Source organism: Portunus trituberculatus, chromosome 47 (genome assembly GCF_017591435.1).
Source record: "Portunus trituberculatus isolate SZX2019 chromosome 47, ASM1759143v1, whole genome shotgun sequence".
Lineage (NCBI taxonomy): Eukaryota > Metazoa > Arthropoda > Malacostraca > Decapoda > Portunidae > Portunus > Portunus trituberculatus.
The window spans coordinates 19,883,528-19,897,472 of record NC_059301.1 but is presented as its reverse complement, the minus strand read 5'-3'; the positions used below and the strand labels follow the sequence as shown (position 1 = coordinate 19,897,472).

At 35.0% G+C, this 13,945-nt stretch overlaps 2 protein-coding genes across 7 annotated transcripts in view; one reads left to right on the top strand and one right to left on the bottom strand.

Annotated features, from left to right (window-relative positions):
- Positions 1-9,165, top strand: part of LOC123520460 (ATP-dependent Clp protease ATP-binding subunit clpX-like, mitochondrial) — a 29,387-nt gene extending 20,222 nt beyond the window's left edge. For all 6 annotated transcript variants that reach the window (XM_045282713.1, XM_045282712.1, XM_045282710.1 and 3 more), the window contains 3 exons: positions 2,283-2,411; positions 3,016-3,108; positions 3,712-9,165. In XM_045282713.1, the coding sequence (XP_045138648.1) occupies positions 2,283-2,411; positions 3,016-3,108; positions 3,712-3,882 (393 nt within the window). In that variant the 3' untranslated portion in view covers positions 3,883-9,165. The remainder of the gene's footprint in view (positions 1-2,282; positions 2,412-3,015; positions 3,109-3,711) is intronic.
- A 676-nt stretch (positions 9,166-9,841) lies between these two features.
- Positions 9,842-13,440, bottom strand: LOC123520463 (putative ATP synthase subunit f, mitochondrial). The gene is made up of 4 exons (XM_045282717.1): positions 13,287-13,440; positions 10,960-11,075; positions 10,427-10,520; positions 9,842-10,064 (listed from the first exon to the last, which is right to left on the bottom strand). Exons 1-4 carry the CDS (start codon positions 13,363-13,365, stop codon positions 10,033-10,035), a joined length of 321 nt encoding a protein of 106 aa, XP_045138652.1. The 5' UTR covers positions 13,366-13,440; the 3' UTR covers positions 9,842-10,032.
- Between the last annotated feature and the right edge of the window lie 505 nt (positions 13,441-13,945).

Below are 13,945 nucleotides of genomic sequence, written 5' to 3'. Positions count from 1 at the left end.
ACTAATCATCATAGGTTTATTGCTGGTGTCTCACTGGGCCCTGTTGAGCTGTAAAATGGCCATATCCTCACTAGTCACTACCACTGGCACTAGTTTGAAAATACAGCCACCCTTGATTTATTTATCCAACAATTAGCTTACATGCAAATACCTTAAGATATAATAAGTCAAGACTATGATTGGCTTAACATAAACAGTATTTATCGAGGTCATAGTTCCTGCTAGCCTAATCGCCAACTGATGATTATTATCATGGCATGGTTGGGTGCATTGACAAGTGATGCTGTCAGAAAAAATTTGACATCCATAGAGAGAATAGCTTACCCTGTCATGGAGCTAATAAATTGTATATATATATATATATATATATATATATATATATATATATATATATATATATATATATATATATATATATATATATATATATATATATATATATATATATATATATATATATATATATATATATATATATATATATATATATATATATATATTCAGTGGAGACTCAATACTCAAACTTTTCAATACTTGAACGCGAAAGTTTGATTTAATACTCGAAAAAATACCTGATAGTCGAACGTCTACACAAGTGGTTATAAACAAAGGCTACCTGGTGTCCCCTTTCCCCCTCTGCCATTTGTGACTTGTGCTGCCATAGTCATCAGAATAACATTCTCCTGCTTTATATCTGCAGTTTTTCATTTATAAACGTACATTAACACCAAAGGCTTATTAGTGGTGAAAATATCTGGTAATCAAACGGCCCCACATTTGGTCGTATACAAAACTCTGTCATCTCCCTCATCGCAGCTGCTAATGTACCGTTCTGATATCGTACTACTGGTAATACCAGTATACCAGGTACCAGGCTGCATCCCTAGTCCTGACACAGTCTTGAAAAAACAACTTTCTTCTGCATTCTGTCAGTAGTTTTTTTACCTAGAAACTTACAATGGCACCTAAGAAGCTTATTAGTGATGAAAATAAGGAATCTGGTGAGAGTGCAAGTGCTATTGAGCCACAGCACTCCATAAGTGTATTCACGGGAATCACACCACGAGAAAAGTTACAAAGACGTTTTCATGGATGATGACTTGTCCTCTGGCAACCTCCCTCCTCCCCACCCTTCTCCCCTCCTCTTCTAAGTTATCCATCATCAGCCTTCACTGTATAAATCAAAATCCATCGGACTCTAAAGCACGCATGGTTCCACTGTACCACGACGGCCCCTGGTTAAAAGGTTATGTTTTATTCTCGGTATATAAGACGACCCCTTGATTTTGGAGCCCCATACTTGACAAAAAAAAAATTATCTTATATTCTGGCATATATGGTATTTTAAAAATCTGTCTATATATGCCTAGCATATCTGGAAATGAGAACTTGTATTTATTTCCTTTCTCACCTTAGTAATACTTATAACAATACCTTAACTACTGTGCATTACCATGTGCTTTTCATGAAAGATCATCATAATCTTAACTATTTATTGATAGAAAATCCTTTCCTTTTTATAAAATCTTTAGCCAACAGTGAAGGCTATCAGTGAGACTGTGCTGCTGTGGTGAGGATGGCTGCCCACATTCTTCTTGTGGTTCCTCAAGCTTTCCCACTCTTGAAGTGTCTTCCTTTACATAGCTTTACCTTTACAATCCCCCACAAATCCTCAAAGGGAGAGATATCTTGGCTGTTACTAGGCCAGTCTGAAATTACTTCAGTTACACTTGGTGAACATTCTTTCACAGTCTTAACTGTGTGAAAGGAGGCAATATTTCTGCTTCAGTCTGCATGAAAGAGTATGCCAAATCCAGAATGTTAAGGTACACATTTTTATTGGCTATTTGGCCTTCAGGGAGAATCACAAGGTTAGCTAAAACTCCAAATCCAAAATTACTTGAAACCATGAGTGAAGATAGAGGTTTCATAGTCTTAGGATTGTGCAAATTTCACTTGCCTCCTCCACACTGATGATCCCATTCTATCACTGACAAAGTATAGCCTCATCTGTCCACAGTACCTTTCTCCATTCATCTCTGTAGGTTCATTCCACTTGTTGTATTTTATGGCAAAGGCTCTCATCCTTTTGTAACAAAGTGTCTTCTGTATGCAGTTTGGAATTGTTCTGACACTCACTGATTTTAGAAGTTTGTGATTTTTTCTTTGATTTGCTTGGCTGGTCAAGGATATGGTTTAACATTCATTTTAATTAAATTAATTATTGGTAGAATATCAACAAAATTATAAAAACTTTTCTGCTCACAAAGGTTTGTTTTCAGGAATTTGTTGGGCGGTTTCCTGTGTTGGTGCCTTTCCACTCCCTGACTAGAGCTATGCTTGTTAGGATTCTCACAGAACCCAAGAATGCCCTCATCCCACAGTTCCAGATGCTCTTTGGTATGGACAAGGTATGAAAGAAAGGGTTTGGCCAGCAGTGCTCTTGGCTGATTATCGTCATCATTATCACAAATTTTTGATCAACATACATTCCCCTCTTGTGACTTGATATCTATAAGATAGAGTGTAAGGAAGGGAAATTAAAAGTAATAGATACTTTGTAGGGTTCCAGATTTATATACGACAGTTGTAACCTTGCACAATTTCTGATACAATGATCTCATGTTAGTACCTTTCTAAACTGGAGTTTCATTACATTTTGCAACTATGTAATGGTTACAATGCATAGATTTGTAACTCATAATTCATTAACAGATGATAGGATGCATATATCTCTTTGCACACAACACATTCAATATGTAGACAGTGATAATATTGAGTGGATGCTCTTGAATTTGTACTTATAGCAAGATTGGATGACTGCTGGTCACATGGAACTTTTTTCATCAAGAATGTTCCAAGTTTTGATGACTTGCAGTATTTTATATGGATGAAATGGGTTTATAAATTTACTTTAGGGTATAGTGCTGTTGGTTGTAATTAATATATTTGGTTTTTGGGAAGCAAGATTAAGGATAGTGCTTCTATCCATTAATTATGTATTTTATTTCTTAGGTTGAGCTATCATTTACCCCAGAGGCCATGGATGCCATCTCCCAGCAGGCCATGGACAGAAAGACTGGAGCCAGGGGTCTGCGCTCCATCATGGTAAGCTCTCCTGTGGCAGGATTCGTGTAAAATCTTTTATATAATAGTGTAACAACAGAAATCAAGGTTGGATTTTATCATTAACCCCTTGAGTACCATGACACATTTCTATATTCATTCTGCTTACCATTTTGGTGATTTTATACAGCTTCAGAAACTCATGTGGAGGATTAAAATTGTGAAGGCTGTTCCCATTAATCTTCTGACTTACAAAGACCCTTTCTGATGTAAATAAAGTAGTTTAATCGTACCTAAATCTCAAGGTAAAAATGTGTCTCAGTACTGAACAGGTTAATATATTTGGGATATTCATTGTGCATATGACTTGCACTTGAAAAGGAAAAGAAATAATTTTGTCTTTGTTATTTTGTGTATGGTTCATTCATACCTTGTATGCAGAATATCCTGCTAGGGATGATAAATATCAGTTCCATACAAATTGATTATAATATATGAATACTTGCAAGACTTAACAATTATTCATTGGCTGAAATAGTTACTGTTCTATCCACTTATGCCTGTAATAGCCATAGCAAATGAAAATTATTATTTTGAAATAATAAAATTTATTGATTTTTAATGTCTGTATTTTCTTTTCAACAGGAGAATTTATTGTTGGACTCAATGTTTGAGATTCCTGGTTCAGACATTGTGAGTGTTCATATCACAGCTGAATCCGTAAGAGGAGAAGCAGCTCCAATTTTTGTACATGGCCAGCCAGTCCCTTCAGAAGAAGATCAGGAGGAAGAGCAGGTTTTGGCACAGGCTAAATGAACCTAGGTTTGAAATAGACATTTATTGGTAGGTCCAGGTCATAGGGTTTTTTCTTAGTGACCGATGTATCTCAAATTGAAGTGTGGTGGTCTTGTGAGATTAATTGTGGTTGTGAAGGTAACAGGCAAACTAGTCAGTTCAATTTTTTTTTTCTTTATTTTCTGTCAGTAAACAGAGGCAGTAATTTTCTTCACTTCACACTAGTTAATCCACACAGTTGTTATGTACTTTTAGAACGGTTTTAAAGCAAAATGTTGATAAGCTTCATCACAAATTCCAAGAATTTGTGTCCATTTTATATTTTTAAAGAATAATTACAAAATTTGGATGATCTAAGACTGTCTTTGAATATAATTTGTGTTGAATTTCAGTTTTATAATGCTGGTAGCTTATTTTGTTGTCTGCATCAGAAATACTAGAAATTAATATTTAAACATTATTGATTGACATACAGATCTAGACCATGAGAGGTTACATTCCCTATGTTAACCTAAATGATCAACTCAGGGGAGATATTACATGAGTTACTGAAGAATTTCAATGGAAAGAAATCTGTTCCTTTTCTAGGCACCTATAACACCCGTTTGTGTGATGGTGAAATCTTCAGCATCCTACTCATGAAGAGTTTAGATGTGGAGAGCTGTGGTATGAAAAGAGAGCTGGTGTAAAAAAAGATGGCTATAGTTTTAGAAGATTGAGTTGTCTCAGCCCAATCAGCCATTAACCACTAGTGTTTGCTAATATAAACAAGGCATGGATCACCGTTGTTCCAATAGGTGCTCAACTGTGATGTTATGAGATGGTTGGCTGCTGCTTTGCACAACCTGATTATGGCAATCTCCACTGGGGAGAGTTTTAAGGTACAAGTGTGAGATACAGAAGAAAAAAAAAAAAAAAATCAAAAACAAGTCACTTGTCTCTTTTATCATATCACATGCAGTGATTATTTTTGCATGTTCTTCACTCCCTGTCTGGTTTCAAGCAAGGTGACATTTTGATGTACATACCTAGACACTAGCTCTTACCAGTTCTAAGGAAAATGGTATTCCCATATTGACAAAAATGTTCATAACCTTATTTATATTATTCAGTCTTCTGATACAAAGTATTAAATTTATTATGCATACAGATTGGTTACAGCAGATGTTTGTGTATCATCTTATCATTATTTTTTAAATTCATCTTGCCCATTTTTCATGCTTTACTTCTTAATGTGTTGTTACATTAAATTTAGGGCTGGGGAGAGAAATCTAATACACTGGAAAAGTTGTAAATTCTTTACAGGTTCTAGCATGTTGAAAACAAGTGGATGTGGAAATTCTTGAGTTGAGCCTCTGGTATATTGAGGATGATGTGGCATGGCCTTGTGCAGAGTTAGACACCATCATGGTAATGCATGCAGAAAACACAGTGATCAAAAACATCTCTGAATATTTTGTATTCTATATTTTTCTATATTCTCTATCTGTTGATGTTCTATACACAGTCACATGCCATGCTTTGATTCTAGTGTACTATAGACCTGATTGTTACCTCATTTGATAATGATTACTCCTTGGCTTCAGATTTCATGCCATTATTTTCTGCATTGATGCACATTGCCACAATGAAAAGATCTACATAGTCTTGCTGTAGTTCCCAGATAAATCCAATCTTACCATTACAATACTGCAGTGTGTTATCTAACTCACTGGTTGGATTTTAGACCACTATGTGTACAACATTGATGTCATCTGTACCTACCTCCAATTGACAGATACCTTTTTTTGGAACATTTTCATTTTTGTGGAGCCATTACTAAGTCAGTGAGTTATGCTGATGCAAAAGGGTAGTTTCTCTGTCCGGGTGTGCCAAAAGTCATACATATCATTGCTCTGCTGCAGTGCAAACATACATGTCTACTTGTTTTCAACTTGAACAGACAGATACACAAGAAAATGTGCATCATGTGGTGAAACCATGGTGATATACTAATGATCTGTGAACTAAAGTATACTTTCTTTTACAAATTTGCATATCCATTGCTGCCTCAATGCATCCCCCCTTTATTAAATTTGGCTTGTAATATGAGATTTATTATTCAATGAAAGGCGTAATACAAAACATTTTTGTAGAAATTTGGTAAGAGATACAGGAATAATTTTACTGGAATAGATTTTATCTTTTTATTGACTTTACCTTTGCAATAAGAATCCTTAAAAAATGATCACCAAATTCTTAATGCCACATCAGATTTATTACTGACCTTCTTTGTATTTCAGGAAGTAATGTTGGTGTCAAAGGTCATGCTTTACTGTCTGGTGTTTCATCATCTATACATTTGCATGTATTCCATTTGAATACTATTGTATGAATGGCCAGAGGAAGGAACTCTTCATTGGGAAATGATTGGAATTTTGCTATTGTTTTTTCTCCCTCTTTTCACTGATGTGGAGACTGAAATTACTGAAGAAGAAACCTCCTTTTATAATGATTTGTACTGTCATGGTTAATATATTTTCATTTAGATATGTATTGGCATGAAGTAGAATTCATGCCATACATTGTTAGTTATAACCTTTGTGAAAAATAACTACATTTCACTAGATAATGAATAGAACACAGCAATCAAGAGTGTGTGCTGTGGAATTGAGTTATCTGAGGGGTCAAGTAAAGTGGCAAGATGGGAGGGTGACAGCAAAGGAAGTAGAATGGATCAAAGGAGACCCGCCAAGATGGTAAAGATGGAAGGATAAGGTAAAGGAGTACACCTTTGAATCTGTTTGTGAATGTTTAAATAGACAAAAGAAAGTTTTCATGTTTACTCCCTTTGAGAAAACTTTTAAAGAAAATAAGGCAATAGAGAAATAGATATAGATTGATAGATGAGGAAGAAATCCACTAAGCTATAGAAAAGTGTTATATGCTACCAAAGCTGTCAGTTCTACAGTACATACCCATTACTATTTTATATTTGGTTAGTATGTGCTTTTGTTTTATTTTTACTGGACAAAACTGAAATATTGACATAGAGATGATGTCACAAATACAAACGGAGATGTCACAATAAAGGAAATAGCAAGAAAAATAAAATATCTAGTTATTGCCAACAAATGACAAAATGTAATCTGGTTATAAGTCAACAGTTATGTGTACATAAAGAAGCCTGGAATGGATTTCAGGGAATTGATATTCTAGAGCTTAAATTCCACAGAAAGCTGCTGGACTACAAGAAAGCAGAAAAAAGAAAACATCCACTTCATTAAATATCATCACTAATGGAAACACTGAAAACTGTGGACCTATGCAAGTCAAGTATGCTTTCTCCAGATGGTAATGCAAGCAAAAGGATAAATAGCAAAGTAAGACCAGACAAAGGAAAAACATTGAATGAACAATCATTCCCTCAGAAATGAGAGCTTGGTATTTTCCATGGTGGCTACTCTGACTTTATTACAGTCTGACTTGTTGCTCAGAAAAGATCTGCAAGTTGCTTGTTCATTTTATAGCAACATGAGCTTAGTTATTCCTTGCAAATCCTGTGAATTGGCATCTTTTCACTTTGAATATAAAATTTTCTTTAATACCTTAGGTGTGGAGTATTTTATTAATCTTTTTCAGTGATGAAAAAAAAAAAAAAAAAAAAAAAATTGAAATGCCTTATGCAACAGATGGTTGGAAGTAAGAGAGGAACTTTTAGGAATGTGAAATTAGTGGAAATCATTTATCAAACATTGTTCATAAAATTGAGATGAAATGGGTTTGTGATCAGATGGAAACAGGAGAAAAAAAGATATTGCTTTTTTGATACTAAGCAATAGATTTCCATAGGGCACTTAGCCTGCTCTTAGAATACTGAATATATCCTAGTGTAGAGTATACACATGAATTATTTTCTTCCTTATATACTTACTCTTATATCTTATGATATAATCATATTTAGTAACTTCTGTTAGTTGTCTTCACCTAGCTTTATACCAATGAAATAAAAGCTACTAAAAATGTTCTAAAGCATATGAGTAGCCCCATGCCAGATCTGCTTTATTTACAAAATCTGAAATTTGCCCAAAATTGTACTCAGGAAGTCAGTATAGTACTTCAATAATAATGTCTAAAAATGCCTGTCTAATTTCAGGGTTTCATCTTCAAAATAAACCCCGGTGCGTTAGAGAATCAGTTCATCCCTGTGATCTGAGTAACTAATTAATGATTCAAATATCATCTACGTTTCCTATTTTTACTCAACTTGTCCGAAGTAATGGATATCATAATAGTAAATGTCAGACATGCAGAATAGCACAAAGAGAAATGAATAGAGATAGGAATTATGACGAGTTTGTAACAAATGGTACTGAGGCCCACTAGCTGTAAATGAGGACAGTGTGATTCATTGGTGGCCAGTGGCAGCAACTGACTGCTTCAGTGCCATGTGTACTCCTGAAATGCATCTGGTCTGCTATTTCCAGAAAGTTTCATTAAGAATAGTATTTTTTTTTTTTTTTTATTTGATATCCATTCATTATGCTGACATCCACCTGAACATCATGGTGATGGTGCACACAAATGAATAATTTTTGCAGTAGGAGGCTTTAAGAAAAAGATTCTTCCCATGATAACATTTCACTTTCTAATGTAACCAGATTTATTTATGTATTTCTAAATACATGTAGCTTACAGGGTTGGACATGATCAACCTTACAATATCAGAACACTATTTCAATGTAGGAATAAACACAGAGATTATTTACAATCTCTTAATTACATTCTTTTCAGTTGAATTTCTTACAACACAGGAAATACATAGCAGTGGAGTGTGCAGCCAGGCTGTTCTCATTACTAGAAGTAGACCTTATTGTAAGGTATCCACATACTTATCTGACATACTAATAATTACAGAGCATGCTAAAGGCATAAACTCAAATCCATCATGAATAAGAATTAGACTGATCTGACCTAGGTCTACTCACAGCATGCAAAGGTCAGCTCTGAGATGTACATATTAGTTTTCAAATAATGTACTTTCCAATTGCTCAAGTATCCAAATAACTGCAATTCCTGCAAAACTGCAAGACTACTTGCCTTTTTTCTGAAGCCACAAAATGCGACTGGAATAGACCACCTCACTAAGTTTGTAATCAAATGTGTATAGTATATTGCAGCATTATCAATATTCTAGTGATGACTTCTTGAAACTTATTAGTTTTGTTGAAACTGATCAGTTTTGATATACATGTGGCAAATCACATTATATCTTGTTTAAACCACAAAGAAATGTATGCCTTCAATAAATGAAGATTGCATATGTTTTGTGGTACTTTTACTTTGCCTAATGGCTGTTTTACAGCCAGGATAAGCCATGTACATAGAAAGCACATACTCTCTAAAAGATCATTAGGTTCATGTATTATATTTTAAGCTTGACTTGCAACTTGAGTAATGTGCCATTACTGTTTACAGTTCTTGGATAATGGAATTGATGTTAATTTGAATTTTGTAATAAAGTTGGTTAGTTTTCTCTATAGTAACTTTTTGATCCTTAATTTGAGTCCTACCACCCAAATATCAGATCCTGTTAAGACATTTGAATGATTATAATTAGGAAATTGTGTTGTGCATATTACCTCCCATAAATTCATACCAAAAGTATCAATTAAATACTATGAATATATGAATAACTATAAAAAGCTTATGTACAGTAGTAAGTTGCAAGTCAATTCTGATAGATCCAACACATAGTTGCTGGTGATTGTTGGCATGAAGTTGGACTTTCCATTTCCATGTTATGAATGACCACTACAAAGGCAATATTGAGTGCGCTTTAGTTTGCTGCATAGTTGTACTGCTTTTTCCTTGACACCCAATCTGACTACAATTTGGCTGCATAGCTGAAGGTATAATTTGATTTTGATTATGTAAAATTGACTGGCAATCAGCATAACCAATCTATATATGGCAAGTCAGTGGATAAAAAAAATTGAAATCTTCGATATAGTGTATTTAAAGTTACCATAACTTCATTTACAAATTTACAGACTCACATACCAAAGCCTTGCTTTCGGCTGTATCCTCCCATTAGTTCCATTACTATATTTTCATGCACAATTTAACATGCAGCTGTTCCCTGAAAGGCCTGGTTGTCATTGCTTGTAGGACAAGATGCAGATCTTGTTCTTACCAGTGGTACTTGTGATTCCTGTGGTGCACTGCCAAAGAAAAGACCAATATTATTTTAGAAAAACTAATGTGAGTTTCATACGTACTACTACGACAATTCAGTAAGCCCGACAGTGACTAAATTCAGACTAAATTTAGACCAAGGATCAGCATAGCACTTCAGTGATCAGCCAATGATTGTCAATGGCACACTACCATACAACTTTAAAACTTTAATACATTGTTTTGTAGTGCCATAATCAAAGGTTTGGGGAAAATGGAAATATGTGTAGTAAGTTGAATATTTAATTGCTTAGATGTTGGTTTTAGTCATTAACAGAAAAAATTATCTTTTACATATAAAATCTAATAATTTTCCTGATATGAAAACAAAAGTAAAATTCATGCTCACCCATTTTGCCATAATTTATACTGTAGAACACTATCATACAGCCCACCATAAGCTGTGCGAAAGGTGCAAAGCCAGTCTTCTTGGGGAGCATGTACTGAAATTAAGAATATAACCTCAAATAATGCAAACCTTCTTTACAGCATTTGTTACAAAATTCTACTAGTATGATATGCAAATATCACATAGCTGAGAAACAGGATGAAAACTACTGAACATTATAGTCTGAAGAAGTATCAGATAGTTATGTGGTGTTTGTGCATGCATAATGAGGAAGCATGGAAAGTCAACGTTCACAAAATAAGACTGGAAAGTAAAAGACTGATACAAACTTCCAGTACACAAAGAATATGTATAAAATGAATGGAGGGCATTGATAATACTCATAACTTTGCTGCACAAGAATTCTATCCATATATCAAAAAAATTATCTCATCACAAAATAAAAACTGATCCACATAAACAAGGAAGTCAAGTGATACAGCATTCTCTCTCTAACATAAGTATGCCACTCAGGGCACTCGTCATGTGCCCACCTTGTGATTCCACCTCCAAAAGGCCCGGGAGACGGCACCTGGAATGCCTGACATGTTACGACGGCCCAGCCATGATCCAAGCTCTCCAAGTTTCACCTGTCCGAAGGGAATGTCAGCTGTGGGAAAAGAAGCCAGTGAGGCTATTATTAGTATATGCCTAATGGAATTTCAGCAGCAATGTAAACTTGTACTACTTGCTAGGCTTGTTTTGTTTTACTGCATGTTAATACCGCCATGCTATTTTTGGGTACAATCCCTGTCCATCTTCATTCTTTTTTCTATTATGTATCTATATGTACACTGGGTTTTGTGAAGGTGTGGGAGGAAATAACAGAAAAATAAGGAGACCACTACCCTAATTTAATTACTCCTAAATATACAAATGTCTAATCTACACTATTTACATCAACTTAGCAAGCTCAATGGCTTGAAAAGTTCTTTGGTCAGAGCCAGATACTTAGGAGTTACGTTTTTCAAGACATCAGTTTCCCAGTTGCCATGCAGTCATAAACTTTGGCAAAAAGGTTAATACTACAATATGATCAATAGTCACTTATCTGTTGTCAATGAGACTTTGAATTTTACATCCTTATATCAAACAAATGTTTTCATCTTTTCTTAATATTCTCATGCATTTGATTGATAGATATATTCTATATATCAAGATCAAGGTAGGTGTACAATCTCCTAAATGGAAAGTTCGTCCCACCAAGCACTTTGGTGAGGAGACGTCACTTGCTATAGAGGCAATATATATATAAAGCAGTATGTTCTTGTCTAGTGGCAATTCTAATAAAGCCATTAATGCATTATGACTTTTTCTCAATTAATTACCAATACAAGAATTTTACATTATTAAAATAGGCAGAATATGAGGCATCACTTGTCAACAACTATCTGCAACACTACAAGATTTTTCATTCATATGTATGCCGGAAGAAGGTAGGCAAATCTAGGGTTGGCTTCATCCTTGTTTGCTCAAATCTTGTAAAACAGCTCTCATATCCTTTATGGCTTATTTTCAGGGATTGTTTGGACATGTGCACCATACCCTCCATTTGGAAGAGGTCTTGCATTGTCTCAATCTTTAAAGAGGGGACTAAACATGATTCCCTGAATTAGTATGTGTGAAATCTCAAGCAAGTGTGTGTGTGTATATAGTATATACCTATATATATATATATATATATATATATATATATATATATATATATATATATATATATATATTATAAATATATATTATTACAGTTTCAACCAATACGTCACAGTCTACATCACACTTCTACGAGCATTTCCAACATCAGGACAGAATTTAGGTTAGGTGTGTTTTCCCACCCTAAAACCCCAATTTTTTTCTTTTTCTTTTACAATGTGGGTTTTTCATGAGAGTTTATGGGTTAAAGGGGATACTTTTTGGGGTACCTCCTATCTGAAAGCACACCCGCTAGGAAACCACTGCCCCTAGTGAGGAAGCCGAACCTACACTTGGACCGTGGACAAGATTTCAACCCATGTTCTTGGAGACCCTTCGAACCCCAAAGCACACATGGTTCCACAGCGGCCCCCAGCTTGTTAGACATAGGAAAAAAGAAATATAAGATAAGGTATATTGGTTGAAACTGCAAATTTACCATGATGCGTATGATGCCTCACTCCAGCTCTTTGTCTATTCAAGTATATTTCTATATATTAGAGGGGCTGGCTCATCAGCAGAGTGCAACTTCCACTTGGGACCTTACACAAATGTTATTACACCGAATTCTGGGAAGCCCATCGGGTGAGAGGAATGGTGTTTTATAGCACAAAGTCTCCATGAACATTAAAAGAAAAATGTTTTCTCTTACACACAAACACACATACAGACTGCACTGTTAACAAAATAAACCACTAAGCATAGTACTTAGAAATACAAGTCTTTCATATTATAAGGCAGTGAATAAAATAGTTTGAACCAAGTTTTATGGAAAAGTTTACCTTAATAATGTAAGAAAAAAATTCGAATTACTTTTAAACTAACTTGGCACCCAGTGCCATAAACTTTGTGGTGGAAGACTTACCACCCAATGGCCGGGGTGGTCTCCTTACATCCCGGAAAAACTACATACATGACCACTGACTAAACAATATACATCAATGAGCTGCGTCACAAGTGTGTGCACGACTGTCTCATACTGTAAATACACAGACGTCAGACAATATTTGTTGTGCCTGGAGTGCCTGCTCAGTCAGCTGATCGGCGAAGCAGACGAAAAAATACTTTCTTTGCTTAACACACAATTACTGGAGCTGCTGCATCCAGCTGCGTGTCAGCCCGGTGTACTCACCCTTGCCATAATATCTTGCAGGGTCATAGGGCCCGTGAATCTTGGCGTTATACTCGAGAGGATATTCACCAAAACCCATCTTGCCGGTGGAACCGTGGAACAACCTGGACAGAGGAACAGGAACGAACCGCGATCCCTCCGCGACCTTATAACGCCTTCCAACACCTTTTCTCATTTTGTCTTAAATATCTTAAAAATATATATTCAGTGAAACAAAATGTAATCAAGAGTACGAAAGTATGTGTCAATAGTATTTTTTTTAAGCACATCTTACATTCTTCATATACATAATTAGGAACTACTTTGTGCTTCCAAGACATTAGTATGAAAAATGTAAGTAGCAAAATATTTGTTTATATCTTTGTCTGCAAGAATTTATCAGGTCATTTACTGAAATATGACCTCATTATGTCCAAATTACCTCATATTTTCAATATAGGGTTGCAATAATTTGTTGAAAAAAATGAATAAGCCTGAATATTGCTTGATAAGCACTTTATCAAAAAAATAATGTCCCGTTGATTCGCAACTAAATATATTTTCTATGTAATTTCATGTCTAGCTAGAAGACTGTTATTCATATATAATAGTTTGAAATAAATGTTATGTTTTTCATGAGAAATTGGAACGTAAGAAGATAAGTTTGAACGATGTTCAAG